General features: G+C 40.6%; 2 protein-coding genes across 4 annotated transcripts; one reads left to right on the top strand and one right to left on the bottom strand.

Moving 5' to 3' along the window:
• The first annotated feature begins 401 nt into the window (after positions 1-401).
• depdc7a (DEP domain containing 7, paralog a) lies at positions 402-8182 on the top strand. 3 transcript variants are annotated; one of them, XM_061277196.1, is made up of 9 exons: positions 402-559; positions 4157-4601; positions 4916-5034; positions 5123-5297; positions 5746-5963; positions 6099-6241; positions 6575-6700; positions 7063-7141; positions 7244-8182. In XM_061277196.1, exons 2-9 carry the CDS (start codon positions 4165-4167, stop codon positions 7465-7467), a joined length of 1521 nt encoding a protein of 506 aa, XP_061133180.1. In that variant the 5' UTR covers positions 402-559; positions 4157-4164; the 3' UTR covers positions 7468-8182. The 3 variants fall into 3 exon arrangements, with proteins under 3 accessions (XP_061133180.1, XP_061133182.1, XP_061133181.1); XM_061277198.1 differs by lacking the exon at positions 402-559 and adding an exon at positions 1707-1756; XM_061277197.1 differs by lacking the exon at positions 402-559 and adding an exon at positions 1716-1762.
• Positions 8183-8812: 630 nt separating this feature from the next.
• Positions 8813-19009, bottom strand: cstf3 (cleavage stimulation factor, 3' pre-RNA, subunit 3). The gene is made up of 20 exons (XM_061277195.1): positions 18637-19009; positions 17979-18083; positions 17747-17842; positions 13751-13783; positions 13091-13188; positions 12950-13016; positions 12841-12875; positions 12633-12759; positions 12478-12555; positions 12217-12379; positions 12034-12143; positions 11831-11947; positions 11523-11741; positions 11344-11446; positions 11043-11112; positions 10764-10959; positions 10206-10356; positions 10030-10124; positions 9888-9948; positions 8813-9334 (listed from the first exon to the last, which is right to left on the bottom strand). The coding sequence occupies exons 1-20, from the start codon at positions 18868-18870 to the stop codon at positions 9135-9137; spliced, it is 2358 nt and encodes a 785-aa protein (XP_061133179.1). The 5' UTR covers positions 18871-19009; the 3' UTR covers positions 8813-9134.
• Between the last annotated feature and the right edge of the window lie 316 nt (positions 19010-19325).

Raw genomic sequence — 19325 nt, 5'->3', positions numbered from 1 at the left:
ACTGGTCAAACTGGTTGAGACAGATGCTGGACTTCTACTGTCTACACAAATTGTAATGAGCTGCATTGTTCTCAAAGTGGGAGAAGAGAGGGGTGGGGGGTCCCTATAGAGACTGTGAAAAGGACCGTGTGGGGAAAAGACGTCATAAACGAAGTTACATTATGTTCCACTGACAGGTTAATTACATTTTAAAGGTCACTTTCAAGAGCTCTAACATGCATTTAGTCTGCCAAGCTCACCTCCAGTATCAAAAGCATAAAGAGTCAAGAATTATGTTTGCAGGCAAAGAAACAAGAGGCCATTAATGATTAGCTATTCTTCATATTAACCAGACTGCCTTCTTTCTCATTTTCCCTTCAGCTTTTTGGCAGGCTTACAAAACAAAGGTATGCGGGAAGTTCTTGGAGAAAGTTGTGAAACCTGTTTTTCTCTAAACCACTTAGCTTCTCGCTCTCAAAGACAAGAGTTACATTTCCTCTAAGGTGTGGATGTGACGGGTAGACGTACCTCATCTTACTTGTGACGAGAAAGAAGGTCAGCGCTGCGAGATCAACATATGGTAAGCCTGATAGCAAAGTTTCTTTAAATCATACTTAGGTGTTTGGTTTTAAAAAGAATCAAAAGTACAGCAAACAAGAAGTGTCCAGTTGCCTTAATTCCGTTTTTGCAGATTATATTAAGGTGAGCTGGATGACGGAGAATATATAAAGACAAAGAATTAAGCAGGCACATTGATATGTTTTTAAAATGATATTGTAGAATAAGTTATAAGTATTGCTATTGGGCCAACAAAATGAAAACAAGTGGGTTCAGTCGTGTAAACATTTACGTCGACTTTAATGAAATTTCTCTTGTGTTCCCTATGTTTACAAAAGCCAATTTTGTTTATTTATTTGCTGTCCTCCTCTAGTGGCATTGCCTCAGGTAAAATAATGTTTTATTGTATACAAGACAAACCAGTTCGATGCACCACTCTTAAGCCATACCTGTTGTGCTGTACTCGAGTCACGTTCCCACTCATTGAGTTCAGTGTCACCTTACCGTGTTTTGTTGTTTCCACTGTCGGATTACTTACGCCACACAGATGCCACGGGGTCACAACGTGAATGATATTGGTACGGCATTGAGACCGTGGATGGACTCATCTCTGTGACTGACTTTTGCTTGTGTCAGATTGAGCAGCCTTTATTGGGTATCCATCTCTTCCACCTAAAAAAGAATGCAGTTGCCTATTTACTTCAATTTAGCCCTGTTTGGTTATTAGTAAAGTGGTACAACAACAGCATTTTTATATTTGCAATATTAGATTTGGGGGGGGGGGGGTTAGTTTTTGACACCAATGGAGCTCATTACACCAAGTGTACCTAATCAAATGTCTGGGAAGTGTAACTTAACAAACAGTGCAAACACGAGTTGAAAACAGTAATAATTCAGTGTTTTGTTAATAAAGACTGTTTTATCGTTTTATCGTATACTTTTTATGTAATTTTCTATAGCTTGGGGATGACGAATAAACGTCAACAAACCTTTAATTGAGATTTCATAAGTGAGGGAAGACAGTACGTCGAGGTACTTCCTTCTTATGTTGAAATCCGCCATGACGGTCCTGATTGGCTCATGAATAATTAATAAGGGGGAGGAGCTAACGGTACCAAGACGCTCGTAGAAGTTTGCGTCACTTTAGATGAGCGTGAGGAGAGGTGGAGAAGAAGAGGCGCTTTGCATGGCTTCTCGCTGTCACTGGAGCGAACAGCAAGTAAAGGCAATGCCATGATTTATGTTGCTGTTGTTGTTTTTAAATAACCTAGTATGTCTAATTTAATGAGTCATTTCCCGTGCTCACCTAAGTTTGGTTGACTCGTTTTCATCCAAGGCGTGCGTCAGTTTACAATTTTGCATTATTACCTGAAGTTAATTGCTCCTTTTAATACTCTGGCTTGTGTAAATAATTTTTGGGATAATTAGACCAATGCATTGTTACAATAATTAGAGGACCTGCTCGGAATGTGTTTTACTGGTTATTTGTTTGCAAGTCTTACTGATTGTGATTGACTTGATTTATGGCAATGATTTAAGAGTTTTGAACTAGGCTTACTGTATAATTATCACATCTTATTTGCATGGATATTGTCTCCTTGACATAGGTCTCCTAAATTTTATTCATTGATTGAGTGACAGATTAATGATTATAAAAAAGAAAGCATTAATCGATTATCAAAATAATCATTAGTTGTAGTTGTGGCCCTATACAAAGTAATTGAGGTAAAAAAAAAAAAGTGAGACAAGCTTGCACTTCTTATGCGATTGTTCAAATGTAAACGAGCATCCAGTTTGCCTTGACATCTTAATCTCACTTGTTGCTGCATGCTAAAAGAATAAAGATTATCTGCACACCGGCTGTTAATGGCCTGATGCCACACAATGTGCAGCATGCTTGAGGTCCTACGAGGCTATTTAGCACAGTTATACCGATTGTGATGATGATGGTGATGATAAGGCTGGTACTGTGATATTCACAAGGGGAAATAAAAGTCTCTTGTGTTGATGGCATTTGTCTCCTCCCTCTGCAATTATTTACCCATACTTCTGTGTGCAAACACTGCTACACTATTATTCTCTACCTGCCTAATCAGAATGATAGAGCCTGCAATCATTTGTCGTTGTTGACTCTAGGTCCCACATGAAGCCTTTTCAGGTGTCAGGCTACCTATAAACCAGGTTCTGTGTGTGTGTTTGTACGCGTGTTATTTGGTCTTTTTTTTTGTGGCCTAGAAATTTGCAGTGGCCAAGTTGGGCCAGCCTCAGACAATTCATGTTGAATCGTCTTATTTCAAATATGAGCAACAAGAGGTGACTGAGTACAGTTGTGTTCCCTGGATTGCTCTGACCCACACATGACCCCCATCACCATACTTCCCCTTATTCACCCTCCTCTGTGTTTTTCAGACTTAAACGAGGGTTTATAGAAATTGATCAGATCCGGATTTGTGCCGTAATTCGTAATCCAGGGAGTCCTGTGGATTACCCAGATGGTCCTAATTTCTAAATGAAAGGATTTTAATCTGATATTGTCACTTAAACATGTTTGATCCTTGAATTGTCTGAATTCTATGAAATCTTCTTCTGCACAATGTACTTGGCTTACCTCTATACATTTTCTGTCTTCTTTATGCACAAATGATTTGTCATACGGGTATTGTATCCAGTTTTGCCCAAGGTTCCACTTTAACTCAATTAGGTTCGTCTGCATACACTTATTGTCCGAACTGCTGTTTTGTTGTTGTTACAGGTGGGTGATAATAGGATTGTCATATTGTATTGTCATAACAAAGAGCATAGCTGCTACGTCAGGGACAGTGATTTATAGCCCCAGGCTGCTGACCACCCTCGTCCTCTAACATTTGCTCAACTGCCTTAAGATGCTCCCTGTGGTGACATAAAAACTACACTGGCATCTCATGTAGGGACACTCTGTTTTCTTGTGGTGAGCAGCACACTTCTAAGAGAATTGACTTTAAAGCCCAGACCAATGAGATGTGCAGTAAGAGACCCTCGTACCCATTTTTTCTTTTCTTTTCTAGTTTAGCTGCATTTGCACTATGAATAAAAATTGATTCATTTATTGTCAAAAATTATTTAGATTTTGGGGTGTGAAATTAATTGCGGTTAATCAAGGCAAGTCAGGAAAATTGCTTCCAAAATTAGCAAATTCTGACTCTTTCAATGTCCATTAACCGGTCTGACCTGTGGTGCCGTCTGGTGCATGTCTTAGCAGCAATGAAGACCACCCACATTGTGGAATACGATATTTAGGCATCTTTTGTAAGGGAAGTCGAACAGTGTGTACATTGTTTCTTCATTCCTGGAGAATCACATTGTCTTCTATTTAAGTGAACTCTCTGAACTCAATACGTAATAATTAATTCCGGGAGACTTTTTTATACCTTTCAGTTATTTATTTTAGTCAAATACAGAATCATAATTCTTTTGAGCTTTCACCAAATTTGGAATACTGCACCTACAATGTTTTCCAATTCACCATTATTTTTTATGCATAATACCCAAAGTAGGAGTCTGGCAAACTGTACCTTTGATGGTAATTCCTAAGACTAAACTGAGCTCAAATTCTAACCCTTCTAATCTTCTATCCTTTCAGAGCGAGGCATGGCTGAGAAACCATTCCGGGCCACCCAAATCTGGAGCAGCATCATCTCCAACCTCCACACTCACGTGGAGGTCAAGCGCCGGCGACACAATCTCAAGTCCTACCACGACTGCTTTTTGGGCTCCGAGGCGGTGGATGCCGTGTTAGCGCACATCACTTTAAATCACTTCTTCGGCGACGAGGCTGTCCCTCGCCAGAAAGCCATCCGACTTTGTCAAGCCCTCATGGACTCAAAGGTCTTTGAGCCAGTGGGCATTAAAGTGTTTGGCAAGGAAAAGAAGAGAGACACTTTTGAGGACAGCAGCTATAGTTTGTACAGGTTCCCAAGCACGGAGACCGACTTGTCACCACTGAACAACACCAAGTCCGACTCAACGGTGACCATAGAGAGCGGCTATGACTCTCCAGGCAAAAGCAGAAACAAGAACAGATACAGGTAGTAGACGTTGATTATTTTCATGCTGTACTTAAATTTTGAATTCTATCGGCGGTTTTGCGCTTCTTTAACTTTTGCCTTGAAATACTAATTTAATTAATCTCATGACCACACATACTGTATTCTATTTGAATTAAAAAACTATATATTAGAATGATCAACTGAGTCTAATCTAGCAGCTAGTAGCAAAAGTGTTACTTTAGTGCCATCTTGTGGCGTGATCGTGAAATCATTACATATCCATGCCTTTGGAAACTAAACAGGTAAAGGAATTGTAAGGAAATAACCCCAATTTCCATCCTGTAACTCTCCAGACAAGATGTGCCAATCTACTTTACTCACTCTCCTGTGAGAAAAGGCAAATCCGTGGACGAGATACTGCAAAATCTCAACCTGAACTCGCCTCAAATCAACTTAGGTGTCTCAAGAGAGCGTAAGTAGAAAGTGACAAATGGTACAAGATCCCACAAATGTGCATACCTCATACTTCTTGTACCTTCCCAACTGCTCTTCACTTGCAGTGGTCGTGGAGGTTTGGCACCAGCAGACGGTGTGCAGGCTCCTGCAGTTGATTGAGCTCCCGTTGCTGGAGAACAAGCATGACTATCGGAATTCTTTGCACGCCGGAGAGAGCCACTCAAACCTGACATCGGGCTACATGGACAGAGAAGTGCTCAAGGCCTTCAGTGAGGCACAGTAAGTTTACGCAACACCAGCATTTTGGAAGCCAGAGACTAAATACGGTGAGAAAATTGTGGTTTACAATATCTCCACAACAAGCATACATCTCCTCCCTGAAACCAAATGTGTTATAGTACCAAGAAGATTGACCTGTGAGAGGCAGCCTGGTACCAAAGGAAAAGATTGTCGCAGTAGAAAAAGTAAAACAAAATGTCTAGTCTTAGCCTAGCGTTGCAGTTGCAATTTTATCGTGGTGAATGATGCATTACACAAAGAACAGCTGCTCTTCTCCAAAATGAAAGACTGTTTTGATAAGCATTAGTGTGGTATTTGTAATATGTTGGTTATGTTATGAAGCTACTCAAGAGGGTCCACATGATGTTTGTAAGAGATATTGCATGGATCTTTGCTTACGTCATTTTGTTGTGTTAGTTTCAAATCCCAACTGCTTCCTCTCCCTCAGGGAAGATGAATGGATGTCTGGTGCTATAGACTGTCTGGACTTCCTCCCTGACGCTCAAGTGGTTAAGGTCAGCAAAGGCCTCGCGGGCTGCACCAACAACCTGGAGTGTAAGAAGCTACTTTACGAAGTCCTGGCTAGGCATTACGCTCGAGATGAGCAGCCGCCTCTCTTCAGCAACCACGTGTTCGACATCCACTCGGGCATTTCGGAGCTTCTTGGTGAGAAGGCTTCCACATGCTTCAAAAAGACTCAAACATAGTCAATTAATTCAATGAAAATAAATAAGTAACAATAAATAAGATCCCCTTTCCTCAACCTTGTGTCATCACTATTTGTGTGCGGTGTGTCCTCAGTAAACGGAAAACTGGGGCAGGCTCTGGAGGCACTGCAGCTGAGCCTCAAGCTGCAGGACTCTGGAGGCAGAGAGGAGCTCCGGCGGCTGCTCAGGTTCATGGCCATCGCCGCTAACACGCAGGACATCAAACTCCACCAAGAGGTGTGTGCCGTTGAGAGTGACATTAATATGTGGTGGAGGCAAAAGCTGCTAGGAGAGGCACAGTTGATTATTGAAAAAAAGATATATATAAAGAATAAGCTGACCTAATTAAAGCTGTATTTTAAGGCATTCTAATTCAATTGAACAAAATGTAGTAAAGCAAATACTCAGGATAATGAGTGCAAACAATGTATTGAGTATCATAATGGTTTATAATGTGAATTTATCGTCTCTACTCTTTATTTAAAAAATACTTAAGCTCAATTTAATAGCCAGGTTGTTAGTTAAAGAGTATAGTTAAAATTCTTTGCTGACCCTGCATGTGTCCCTCAGATCGAGAACAGAATGGCAGTGAAGAGGTCATTCTCCAGCGCCATTGTGTACAGCAGAAGACTTTCCAAGGGCAAAGTGGACCTGATGGTTCTGTTTATGATGGACAACCACCACGATCTCTTCAAAGTGAGTGTTGTACGTTACATCGTGTTTGATAACAATCACGCTCAAGGCTAGAGCTCCTAGACGGCCGGTGACGACTGCACGCTGTTTACACGAGTTTCATCTCCAAGGCACATCAGGAACAGCTTAAAACTAATTGCCTGTTTCTGAAAGAGAGAAAAAAAAATGACAAGCTTCCCAACAGGAAGGAGGTAATAAACAGGGACGTTATGTAAGAGAAGTGCAGCGGAAGAAAAGATTATAATGCAGCTTTTGTTTGTGCTTTTCAAATGATTTTATTCTACCGTACAATATTCAATGACCACACTGGTCACAACATTAGGTACACCATCACAAATGAATACTTAAAGTTTTACTGCCATCAGGTTCCTGCTTCACTACACACGATGGTCAGCAACAGATTAAAGAATATTGATAGAGGGGAGGATGCAGATATCATAACAGGTATGCAGATTTCACGTATCACGGATTCAACTTCATTTCGATAAATTATTTACTCCTGTTTCCTGTATTATTGTCGTATTCCCTTACCCTCTGTAAAATCAGGGTCAACATCTAGCACAAGACAGACTGCAAAGGCTTACCCGGAAAATGGAGAAAAACACACCGAAGAGGAATTGTGGTCATTACTGCAGACAATCCACGAGAACCCCAACCTGCCCAGCAAGGAAAAGAGACGACTTCTAGCACAGTTCTACAAAGACCACCCGGACATTTTTGTACAGTATTCTAGCAATAAGTTATCAAGCATGAACATGTTGCTACAGTAATGTTTATTATTGGTGGAATATAATGTGCAGAGTGTGGTGTAAATGAGAACATATGTGGCCTTTGTGTATATACTGACAGTGAATGTGGATTTGTGAAGAGGAAACTGTGATTTTTATGACCATACCATCATTTTCTTGACTACTGAGCCAGACCTAGGTTATTATAATTATTGAACACCTCTGAGAAAAAAAACACATTTTCATTTACAAAATGAAATACGAACCAAAATGCTCAACAAACTATAACTACATTTTATATTTATAAAACTGACTAGAAATGTTGTATGGAGTTTTTTTTAGATTTATTTATTGCGATATTGTTGTATGCCCATACAAAAAAAGGAGAGTCAGTCATTTAAATATCGTAGCCTACCTATTCGACATTTTGTGACTTTTGTTTTTTAAACCTTGCACTTGACAAATACATATTCATATAGTAAAAAAAAAAACTACAAGCAATACTAAAATTAATAAAACCTAAACAAAAACAGCAGTAATCATAGCGTCTTATATTCTAGAAACTACAATAGCTGATGCCTCAAAAGTCAAACAAAGCTGTTGTGAGAGACTGATGAAGATTCAGATTAAGATTCAGGCAGAACTAGTCCAATGTGAAGTAGCGAATTTTGCTCTTTATGGATGTGTGTGCTTTGTGAGAAAAGAACAAGATTTGCAAATAAACAATGTGATGCAGCCCTGCAGCTGTGTCTGAGAATGTTTTGTGAAGCTAATTTGAAAGTCTGATGCTGCTGTGTTGTAAAGGGTCGGAGAGATTCATGGGAATCATCCCCTGTGGGCATCTGAGTTTCAAAAGCCTGCTTCAGTCACGTCGTCGAAGTTGCGTTTCCTACGGTGCTCTATAATGAGATCCATTAAAAGAGGAAACGGCTGCTTTGTTAGTAGGTGATGGAAGCTGTAAACACAAACGACCAAACATTTTGATTGCACACAAACAAATGTTTAGCATAGTCTACAAGCAACAAAACATCTCGGACGTCGAGAATTCAAATAAGAGATAATCTGTTAAAAGTTTAGAGTGTATTTTTCTGTTCATCCGTCAGCTTTGATGGGCTCCGACTCACCCATGATTCTATCATAGTGAACTGAATGATCAATAGGGGGAAAACTGCGGCTTGTTCACGTTGCGGTGGCCATTGTCATGGGCACGGCCAGCATACAATTGTACCATTAGCAACCATTTCCGATTTTGTTGAATTCTCTGAGGGCCATGCAACTAATTACACACTATATTATCAATATTTGGCCTTGTATAAAACCTGCATTGAGGCTACACAGTAATTGTGTTTGAAACTGCAAGGCTAAACAAAGAGCGCTAAGACAAATGTGTTGAACAATGTACACTTTTATTGAGAGAGATCATCTTCTCCAGTTATCTAAAAATATTTGCCATCACTGGAACATCACAAGGCCAAAAACTGAGCTGTTTGCCACAACCGATGGTTGGATTAAAAACTTTGTACAGTATCAGTCAGTCTTTGAACATAAAAACACAAGGACACTCAGGCTTAGGTTGTGTGTTTGTGTGGCTGCGTATGGCTGCTTTACAGAGGTCAAGTTCTGTCAGCCCAAGACTCTCCAAAAACGAACATATTACCTCCTTAGGCTGCTTGTTACATTCTTGTAAGGTTCAAGCCGTGGTGGGCGCTCTATCGAATCCTCTTTTGCTGGCGAGCGCGATAAATGTCGTGGATGGGCGGCGCCACCGCTCCTTTGTCGTCTTCCTCATCCGAGTCAGCATTGGGCCTCTTGAGTGACTTGGTGCTGTTGTGGTTCTCCATGGCGCCATTGCCCTCGCCGCCACTGTCTGGCAGTCTGCCCGTGATGAGCTCCACAGCAGCCTCAACAGCTTATAAGGAGGGAGGAAAAGGGAGAGTGAATCTGCATATTTTCCTTTTCCGACATTGGTGACTTGGTCGCTGATACTCTGATGTCATCTTGTGGAATATTAGTGTTGTTGTTGCTAGATTTAATTATTTGTTGTTGGTGATTTTTCAACATGTCTGAGATGTTCCTTTTTGTTGAGGGGCCTTGACTGAACCTTGTAAAGATGGTTAGTCTTGCTGCATACAGTTGTTTATGGAATATAATTGTGTACGTGCTAAAAGTATGGTGTTGCTTGTCGTAGACCACAATAAATGAAAAACAGAATTAGTGTTGCCGTTATCTTGTGGCATCTGTAGGATATTGCAGGTAAATCTGCCTTGCCTTGGTCTTTATAGGAGGTGTCAATTATTTATGGTTGTACACTATTCACAGTAGGGCTGGGTCCTGCGGCCATGTTTATTGCACTCAAATTTTTAGAGAGACAGCGAGATAAAGAGAGACAGAGATAAAGATAGAGAGCAATACAGATAAAGAAAGAGCGGGATACAAAAAAACAACAACTGACAAATACTTACTCTGCGGAAGTGTGCATCTCCTGAAAGTCTCAATGAGCTCATCCACTTGGACAAAAGGACCCTGCAGAGCAGACAATCACATGTCCTTTTAACATTACACAAAGAAAGTAGCAGACCACTCTGGATGTTCACGATTACTGACGGTGAAACACGTAGGTGGCGGGAGCATCTTCATTAAAATGACAGCCACCGGGGGTACTGGGAACACTCCACCGGGTACAGGGTGCAGCCCTGGAGCTGTGGGAACAAATAGCAGGCGGCGGTGAACACAAGTCGCCACAACTGCCGCGGTTCACGAGATAGACAAAGATAACATACCTGCGAGGTGGCGCGGTTGGAAGGGGATCATCTGATTGGTGTCCGGTTTGGGGTACTCTGGTTTTCGGTCTATTTCGTCCTTCAGCGTGGGCGCGGAGGGCACGGCGACAGCCTCAGGGAGAAGAGCTGCCAGCTTGGCACGAGACACATCCTACAAATACAAGTCGAGTAGGTGGCAAATTTAAGGCTCACTGGCCAGATCTGCCCTTTCATTTTATATGCAGCGAGTGTTTACATTATTGCAATGAGTACTGCATAATTCCATGAATCTTTATAACATTATTGTTGTATTGCATATAATTGGCCAATTAGGGTTTCCCACATGGAAAATAGGAGCTAAGGAATGTAAACAAACAGTGCAACTCAACTAGTCATTTGGTGTGACTACATCTGTTCCTTTTTACCCAAAATGTAACCTATGCAATCCAAACTGAGAGTTTAAAACCAAGTTGTGAGTCAAACCGTTAATATGTCATTTGACAGTTGGTGTTTTAATTCATTTAGTGGGAGTGTTTGTTGTTTTGACTATTAGGCAGCAGTAATGGTCAAAGCACCCACCTTGTATCCCAGAGCTTTGAGTTCACTGCTGGAGCAGGGATACAGGTCCATGAACTTGTATCGGTCCACAAGCAAGGCTGTCTCTTTGCCCTCGTACTCATCCTTGAAGGCAGTGAAACGGCGCCGCTCCACTTTCAGAATACTGGCCAGGTCGCCGATGTTACTTTCGAAGGCCAGAAAACGAGCCCAGATCTCCCTGAGATGAAATACGAATCAATCAAAACAAGGGCACCAAGGAAAACTTGGTCAATGAGTCGATGTAATGAACACTATGCATACCCTGACTTCTCTGGTGAAAGGTTTCCTGAGGTGAGGACCCGTTCAAACAGAACTCTGGTGTTGTTATCCTCTGTATGGAAGAAGAAAGTGACTGGTGGGTCCACTCGAACAAAATAAGCACTGAGCGGAAAAGATGCTGCTATTGCTACCTCTACCAGGCAAGACTCTTTAGTTATATGTTATTATCCCCAAACTAATACTACAAACAATTTGCAAATACAATTCTAATTTAAAACTGCATTTGTACAATGGGTGCCTGCTACTCACTACCAATGAGAAAATAAGTGAAGACAAAACCCACCATTAAGATGCGAGAGGTAATCAATGTATGCGAGTATGTACTCTGGAATGTCGCCATATTTCTTCAAACCAAGCTCAAAAATCTTAAAGGCCACCGATTTATCCTGTTGAGCATATAAGACAAAACATGAGGCTGTTTCTTGAAGTGTTTGTGTCCAAACTATTAGAAGCATGGATCACCTTGCTGCAGTAGTACTCCATCAGAGCCGCGGTGACATAAACGTGGTGGCGTGTACGCAGATCCTCGCGGGCCTTTTTGAAGATGGTTCGGCCCGATTTGATGCCCTCCGCCCTCCTGGCAAATTTCATGTACTGTATGTACACCAACGTGGGATCAATGTCCTCAATGGCCAGCAGTTTATTATAGATGCTGTGCACCTTCTCGTGTTTCATACGGCTCTGTAAAGATCGCAAATACATATGAAGGATCATCTACTGTATGTTTCAAATTGTTTTGAAGAGCAGCAACAGTTCACTCTATGACCCACTTCTTCATAGTCGGCAAATGAGAAGTAAAGAAGCATATTTTTCTTCAGTAGTGTTCCAATGGCACGCTCATAGATGTTAGCCGCTTCGTCACTGAATAGCTTGGAGTTATTCATGTCCTGAGAGGAACAAAAGCTCGTCATTAGTGGTTTGATTATTTCAAATCAAAACTCTTCAAATGAAGAAAAAATAACATGTCTTGTACCCCTTTCTCCGCCAACAACTTGCTGGACTGCTCTAAGTACTGAGCTGACTCGTACCAAATGTCGGGATGGTGCCCCAGGACCAGCAGACACTGCTCGTAGGCAAACATCACTGCAACAAGTCAAAGAAGTCAAGCGGTGCTTCAAGCTAATTGGAGGACTCACACACAATAACAATGAGTCACCTCTCTTTGTGATCAGCGTCTGATCTTCCGTGCGCAGAGGGTTGCTTTTTTCCCACTGGATGTACTTTTTCCACATATCCACCTGCAGCGCCTCCTGGGGGGAGTTCTGGGGTGGCACTGAAGGTGCATTCCTGTCCAGCCCTTTCATGACGGTCTCATACTCCTGCGCACAGCAGACACCGGCTAATTCAGCAAAACCATCATCATGACATTGAAGCAACTAGGTGGTTAATTCTTTTTTTTTTTACACAGGTGCCTTACCTTGGCTACTCTTCTGGCATTCATGTAGTCTCTGCTTCGATCCTCAATCATTTTCTTGGCCAAGTGTATATTGATTCCCTGATGCGTTACATAACCAACTGTCAGCATTTAGAGTGAAAACATAGTGAGGCTGCATAAAAGGTGAAGGAGCTCACCTCTTCATATTTGCTATAGTCTCTCCAGAGCTGCTCAATATTAATCATGGGATTCACACAGCCCCTCTGGTAGACCCTTCGTACTGCTGTGATGCGTTGGTTCTCTGCATACGAGCCCACAGCCTCACTGGTGGCACATAAAACAACATCTGCATCAACGTTAACTTGCATGGTTCATAAAATAATAACTGGAGGGGAAATTACTCACACTCCCTTCAGGAAGTTAATGTAGTCCACCCAAATCTGCGGGAAAGGGAATGCAAACCATTAGGGAACATTACCAAATGTACATCTAAAATAACGTATATTTCATCTACCTGATATGACATAATTTCCATGCCAATTTTATCCAGGGCAAAGTCGTATGCCTGGGCCATCTTCTCCCTGAGGGCAGCAAAATGTGACTTGAATTCATTGAATATTCATCAGCAAGATTTACAGGAGTCACGCAAGCTTACTTGTAGCTGGGGAGCTTTCCTTTGGTCTCACGCACGTAACCAAGGTAACATTTCCACAGATCGATGTGTAACACTTTCATCAGACATCTCTGAAACAGCTGTGGTAAAGAGATTACAGAAGACGCTCAGAAACAATTTCGAAGCATACATTTAAAAACTCTATTTAGAGAACAGGTTGGTACACTGAGCCAACTTTATTTTTTTAATATATGGATCCTTCTAAATGTTTTGGAATGGCAAATTGAATTCCACTGCTGTTTTTACTCTACGTGTCTAGGGAAAAACATCTGAGATGACTAATGCAACAGGTTGGTGAATTCAATGGGTTACAGGCTTGATGCAATTATTCCAACCAAGTAAGGGTTACGCCACCAAATATTAAATCCAATCAAATCCAAAAATGCAACAACTCATTTTGAATGTGACTCTGGGCTCAACAGACAAATAATAAAATAATAGGTTAGTATGTGGGGAAATTAAAACGTGCAAGATTGAATATGACATTTCCTGAAATGAGTGGAACAAAGCAATATTCCTTTCATGTTGCTGACACCAGAATATGAACTCAAAGTAAAAGACTTTATTTCATTCCAGGGAAACCAATAAAATAAATTAGAAAGTGCTAGACTCCAATAATTATTCATAAAGACAGTCACTCACCTTTTCTACTTTGTCATAGTTTTTTGCCTTGACCTGCAAATAAGACAAATGTAAATGCAACATTATTTCAAGAATAATTTGAAATAATCTATGGCTTCCAGAAAACATGCATTCATGCAAAATCGAACAGAAACAAGTCAGATCAACAAAGTGAAATCCACACAAGAATGACAAATTACTTGTGTAAAGGGGTTTATTGTCATATTGATTGTGCCTCAAAACCATGAAAATGCCAGAGCAAGATGTCAGTAAAATTTCAAGGAAAGGAGACAAAGAAAAACTGCCTGGGGTGTATATCCTATTGGCAGATTTTGCAGCGACCAAGTGAACATCCTTTGTTTTTTTCCCCTAATAGCACTCAAGATCTAAAACACACCACAATTCCAGAAACATATCACAAGTAAAAAGCAGCACGAAAATGCAATATGAAAGAAGATTGTCCCCGGGGGGATTAGTCAGGGCACATCCTGGTTTTAGCATGAGAAAGACAAAGCAGCCAATGGAATAAAGACTTTTTATTTTATAAAGCCAAACCAAGCTTCTCTTGACAGCTACATGAGCACAAAGTCACAGAAACAACAAGGATTTGTTTACTAATTCTTCTCTGAAACCGATTCACTAAACACCCTTGATGCAAACCTTCTTACTTTTGCCCCCTCAAGATATCAGTTACTGTGAGCCTATTTTAAGTAATCCCGTGAAACTCAAATGGTAACCAAGTTTAAAGTGAGCTGAATATTGCACAAAAGCTAATTTAGGCTGTTGTTGCTCACAAAATGGGGTTAAGTTAATAAGGATGGCAAAGTTCTTTAAATTTCTACATAAATCCTGTGACGGGCTTAAGTGATGAATTGTTAGAGCACACCACATGACTACGCTGTGGATTTGGCATCAAATGTTTTGAATTTCAAATAAAAGAAATTTCAGCTTTGGAAAGTTGAATTACATCAAAGCAGACAACACTTCCGGTGACATTGACGTGACAACAGGAATTCAAAAATAGTGATGTTATTTGCAATAAAATGTTATTTTCATGGTAAAGAAATAGTTTATTTTCCTAACAGCACAATTAACTTTCAAGCTAATGTTACTTCCTTCAAGCTAATAGTACGTCTTCCATCGCATTGGCATTGTTAAGGGCAACATTTTTTCAAATCATAACTAAAAGGTGGAGGAAAGTCCTCAAAGAGAATGTGGTGGAACTAAGTGTGGATGTCATATTGTCCAGACACTCCTGCACATTTATTAATAAAAAAAAAAGATCAAACGAAATAATTTCAAAACTTTATCCAGCATAATCGTGACCCATAACCTGCACATCTGAATTACAAAATGATGGTAGACTTCTTTTAAAGGAGAAATTACAATAAAACCTCAAATAACACAACTAGGCAAATCTTCTTAAAAGTGGGAGGTGGCTGTGGGCAGAATCAGAGGCCTATCTGACACCATTTGAAGTGCTTCTGTTACAAGGTGTTCCTCGCCACCCCCATTTTCTAACCTTCAAGCAGAACCACGAAGACTGTGCTAACAATAATAGACATATGGGCACATAAATATTTCACTCCACCTTGACTCAGGCTGTTTCATTTGGAAAATAAAAAGCAGTCCCTCCATGAAGCCTATTGCAAGGAGCAGCTGCAATTGCACCAAACACACCATTTAATATAATGGACACCTGCAGTGCAGTAGCATCACGTTTTGGTTCTGCATTTCTCTAGCTGAAATTTGGGCATAACCCTGTAGTCAAGGCAGAGGAAAATAAGGAGCAGTCATTGATGCCACAGTAATTTCAGACTTATACAAGAAAGGAAATGATAAAACTCTAGGAAAAGACCACAAGAAAATCTGAATTTATTTGGGGTTAATCAGAGGGATTTCAAAAGGTGGGAGGTATGTGCCCACTACTCACTCCCATTTAACATGTGATCAGTTCATTCCGAACACACACACACATCCCAGTTAGAAAGTTATTTTCTACGTGCACGCTGATCGAGATCCACAGTAAAATCCAGAGCCAGCAACTTATAGGGGACCGTCCTAGCTTCTCGCCTCACTGGCAATAACATGTATGCAAGGTTACAATGAGCAGCTCTGAGCTGACATTCACTCCCCTGCTCAGTATGAAAAGGAAAGCAGACCAAAATTTGACATTCAACTGAAGATACACCAGGCGTCGGCAAATGACTAAGCAGGAGCTGTTCAACCCAGTGGTAGGTAATGGCAATTAACACTATCAAGGGCCAACTGCAAGTGCCGCTGAGAAGAGACACCAACCACTATGCCAAAAATAGTTTCGACACATCACAACAGCTGTAGTTCTTCCTGCCTGAGAACAATCATGTGCAACACAAACCAACCCGCATGTTCACAGAGACGGTCACTCACAGACCAAAACACTCAATAAGTCAATCTTGAGGGAAATATACTCGCCAGCTAATTAAAACTGCTACTGCTGATGATGTGAACATACAAGCCAATAGGCTTCCATATTCTTGACGGCAACATTAAGACAAAGCAGCCCTACATTAAAAAAAAAAAAAAAAGTACCAAAAAATGTTTCTGACCTGCATGTCAACAAACTTAAAAAGGAAGTCAAACATTTTATATACAATATTGTTTTATGCATTGCCACTAGAATGCTTATTAATATTGTGTTTAAGGAACATAATTAAGCAGAAAAATCCACACATTTTCATCCATCTCATGAGGCGGCCATTGCTGTCCACTAAAAATGACATTAAAGTGCCGAAGGTCTCAAGTTGCAACGATCGTGTGACTCAACCCAGAAAACAGTTGAGCTACGATGGGTGGCTTTTGTGCTTAATTAGTCTTCCAACAAACTCACTATTAATCAGAATACTGTGATTAGATTAGTGGGTGCATTTAGAACATATTGTAAATAACATATTTGGTTTGACTTTCACTTTAAGGCAGACGTGGAGAACTGAGACCCAGTGGGCCATTTTTGACCAATGAGCCATTTGCAACTCTAAAAAGAAAGCTTAAAAGAACTACTATTTAAACCAAATCAAAAAAAAAAAAAAAAGCATTTTTTACCTATTGTATAAATTAATTCAAACTGAGCACAGCGTGCAAGAACTTGAAAATAACTGAAATGGCTACTGATTGGATTCCCTGCACTAGTTTTATGATTCAATCAACTTTGCCCAATTGCCAACGATAAGCAAAAATTTCCCTTCGTGTGATTATTATATTATTATTCCCGCTACCTGCTTCTTGCAGTCCACTGGATCTTGCTGCAATGGTGGCGAAATTTTCCAAGACACAGTAGTTCATTCTTTTACTTGTCTGGATGTGATACGCACAACATTAGAGGTTCCAGAGCAGATTATCAGGAAAGAGACTTAAAACTGTGGTAACGCTTCACACAGGTGAATGCGCTTTTTTTTTTTTTTTTTTTGTTAAACCAGGGGGGGGGGGGGGGATACAAGGGTCTCAGTGGCTGCCCGCATCATAAAAAAAGTAGCAAAAAACAAATAATGGGCGGCTGGTCCTTGTTCCATTCATTTGGTGGGAAAGTGATGGGGAATGTTTAAAAAGCAGAGTATTTGTTCATCACATTCCAAAAGAAAAGACACAGGAGTCAATAAATTGACACGACAAGTGAATAAAAGGCTAATGCACTCCAAATACCATTAAAATTGTTTTAATACTGTTGCAGACCAAACATGCAACAAATTCACTTTACCCCATTTAAATGAATATGATGTGGAAAATACTAATTAGATTCTGGGAACCAAAAAAATTAAAAGAAACTCAGTTTTTATATTTAAAGGCACAATCCTCAATATTGATGATCTATATTCTATGACAGGGTGATGCTTGAACTAATCATTTTCAGCAAGTGGCTGAAATCAAGAATTGTGACTTTAAACCCCATCGACGTGTGAGACAATTAGTGTGAAAAACACATTGTTGATCATGTAAGGAAAAATATCATGCGTACGAGAAAGAAAAAAAAAAAGTATTAACCTCGGCTTCAATGAAGAGTTTCCAGAATCTGCCGGAACTTGGAAACTGAGTGACAAGTCGCTCATATGTCTTCCTTGCTTTATCAATAGGTTGGTTCTAAAGTGGGAGAATGTGTTTACATTCACACAAACATGAGCAAAATATATGTAAGACTTTAATAAAGAATTCACCCCCACCCTTAAGCCCATCATTTAAACCCCTATACAGTAATGCAACTCTTGAGTCACTAAACCTGTGCTTCTCGAATCAGAATGCTCCAAGCGTCAAGGTCATATGGGTTTTCTTCCAACTTTTTCTCTGCCTTCTTCACCTTCTCCGGGACGTACTCTGCTGCAGTCTGCAGTGGAAGGACCAAATGCATGAAAATGAATCATTATGCTGCAGAATGAAAAACAAAGTGTATACAATGTAAACCCTGCGGGTGAATATAAAGCTGGTTGCATTAAAGTTAAAGCTTGATGGGCACGTTTGAGGTCAATTCAACCTGACCACCCCTCCCATTCAATCATAATTTATTGATTCCAATTCTGTGTTACGCGTTCGAATCTTAACAATAATTGCTCGCCACGTACCAAAACGCGGACCATAAACTCTTATATTTTACAAGAGTTTCCGCGTATATTTCAGGGGGGGAAAGGAGGCAGTATATCAGGCCAACGACCCGATAGCGACAACGCAGCCACGAGCTAAATTAGACAATACGGCGTAAGGCCGCCATTAAACGAACATATCGACTTTTTAACTAATTTACTGCGATTAACTGACACCTGCCAACATACTCAAAACGCAACAAATACATTTAAAAAATATATACGATTGTCACAGCAAGGATAAATTACATGCGGCATTAGCATTTTAGTACAGGCCTACGAGACATAAGCTAACTTTACCTGGTCGGCTGCTGCCTCTGTAGACATGGTCGGAAGAGAAATATAAGTAATACTACCGTTTGAGTAAGGATTAAATGGTGACAAAGTGGCGAATTTTAAAGCAGCTCCGTGACGCGCATTATTTTTAAACCAAGCTGTCACGTTGTCCTCATAGAAGTAGCTGCTCGGTAACGAACCGATTTTTTTTTCTTCCAAAATGGCGAGGAGATCGACTTCCTCCTCCGCGTCGGGCATAAACAATAAAACTTCCGGCCCCAAACCTTCAACAATAAAACAATACTTTTCCTCCCTCAAAAACAAAGACAGCTTTCTGTCGTATTTGACAGAAGGTGAATTAAGTCCTGGAATTGCAACAGTGCTGTGGGGGTTTTCCACAGCTCAAATTTCATGACCACTGCACTGTTTGTAGACATGCTGTTCCCCTCCCTGACCAGTAGGGTGGGACATATGACAACCACGGGAAGCGCGTGTGTGCGTGTCTGGCTGACAACCAAAACACTAGACCAAACAAGAAGATTCCCGAGTGATCAAGCATCTATTTTGTTCGGTCTGAAACGATGCCATCTTGAGGAAAATCCATCGATTATACAGTATGATCAGACGTTTGGAGCGAAACAGATATGTAGCCTCTCAGTTATACGTTATTCTATTTTTTAAGACGTGTTTCTGCATCGATGTTCTCTGTGATG

This window comes from Syngnathus typhle, linkage group LG4 (assembly GCF_033458585.1).
Source record: "Syngnathus typhle isolate RoL2023-S1 ecotype Sweden linkage group LG4, RoL_Styp_1.0, whole genome shotgun sequence".
NCBI classification, from domain to species: Eukaryota; Metazoa; Chordata; class Actinopteri; order Syngnathiformes; family Syngnathidae; genus Syngnathus; species Syngnathus typhle.
This window is presented reverse-complemented; position numbering and strand designations above follow the sequence as displayed.

What these genes read in the sequence shown, in the direction of transcription:
- cstf3 (XM_061277195.1), bottom strand. Translation starts at nt 18,870, where the DNA reads ATGCCCGACGCGGAGGAGGAAGTCGATCTCCTCGCCATTTTGGAAGAA. An exon ending in TGGAGTACTACTGCAGCAAG is followed by an intron (nt 11,447 to 11,522) that starts GTGATCCATGCT and finishes TATGCTCAACAG; the next exon opens with GATAAATCGGTGGCCTTTAA. An exon ending in TCAAAGCTCTGGGATACAAG is followed by an intron (nt 10,357 to 10,763) that starts GTGGGTGCTTTG and finishes TTGTATTTGTAG; the next exon opens with GATGTGTCTCGTGCCAAGCT.
- depdc7a (XM_061277196.1), top strand. Translation starts at nt 4,165, where the DNA reads ATGGCTGAGAAACCATTCCGGGCCACCCAAATCTGGAGCAGCATCATC. An exon ending in AAGGCCTTCAGTGAGGCACA is followed by an intron (nt 5,298 to 5,745) that starts GTAAGTTTACGC and finishes CCTCTCCCTCAG; the next exon opens with GGAAGATGAATGGATGTCTG. An exon ending in GGATGCAGATATCATAACAG is followed by an intron (nt 7,142 to 7,243) that starts GTATGCAGATTT and finishes CTGTAAAATCAG; the next exon opens with GGTCAACATCTAGCACAAGA.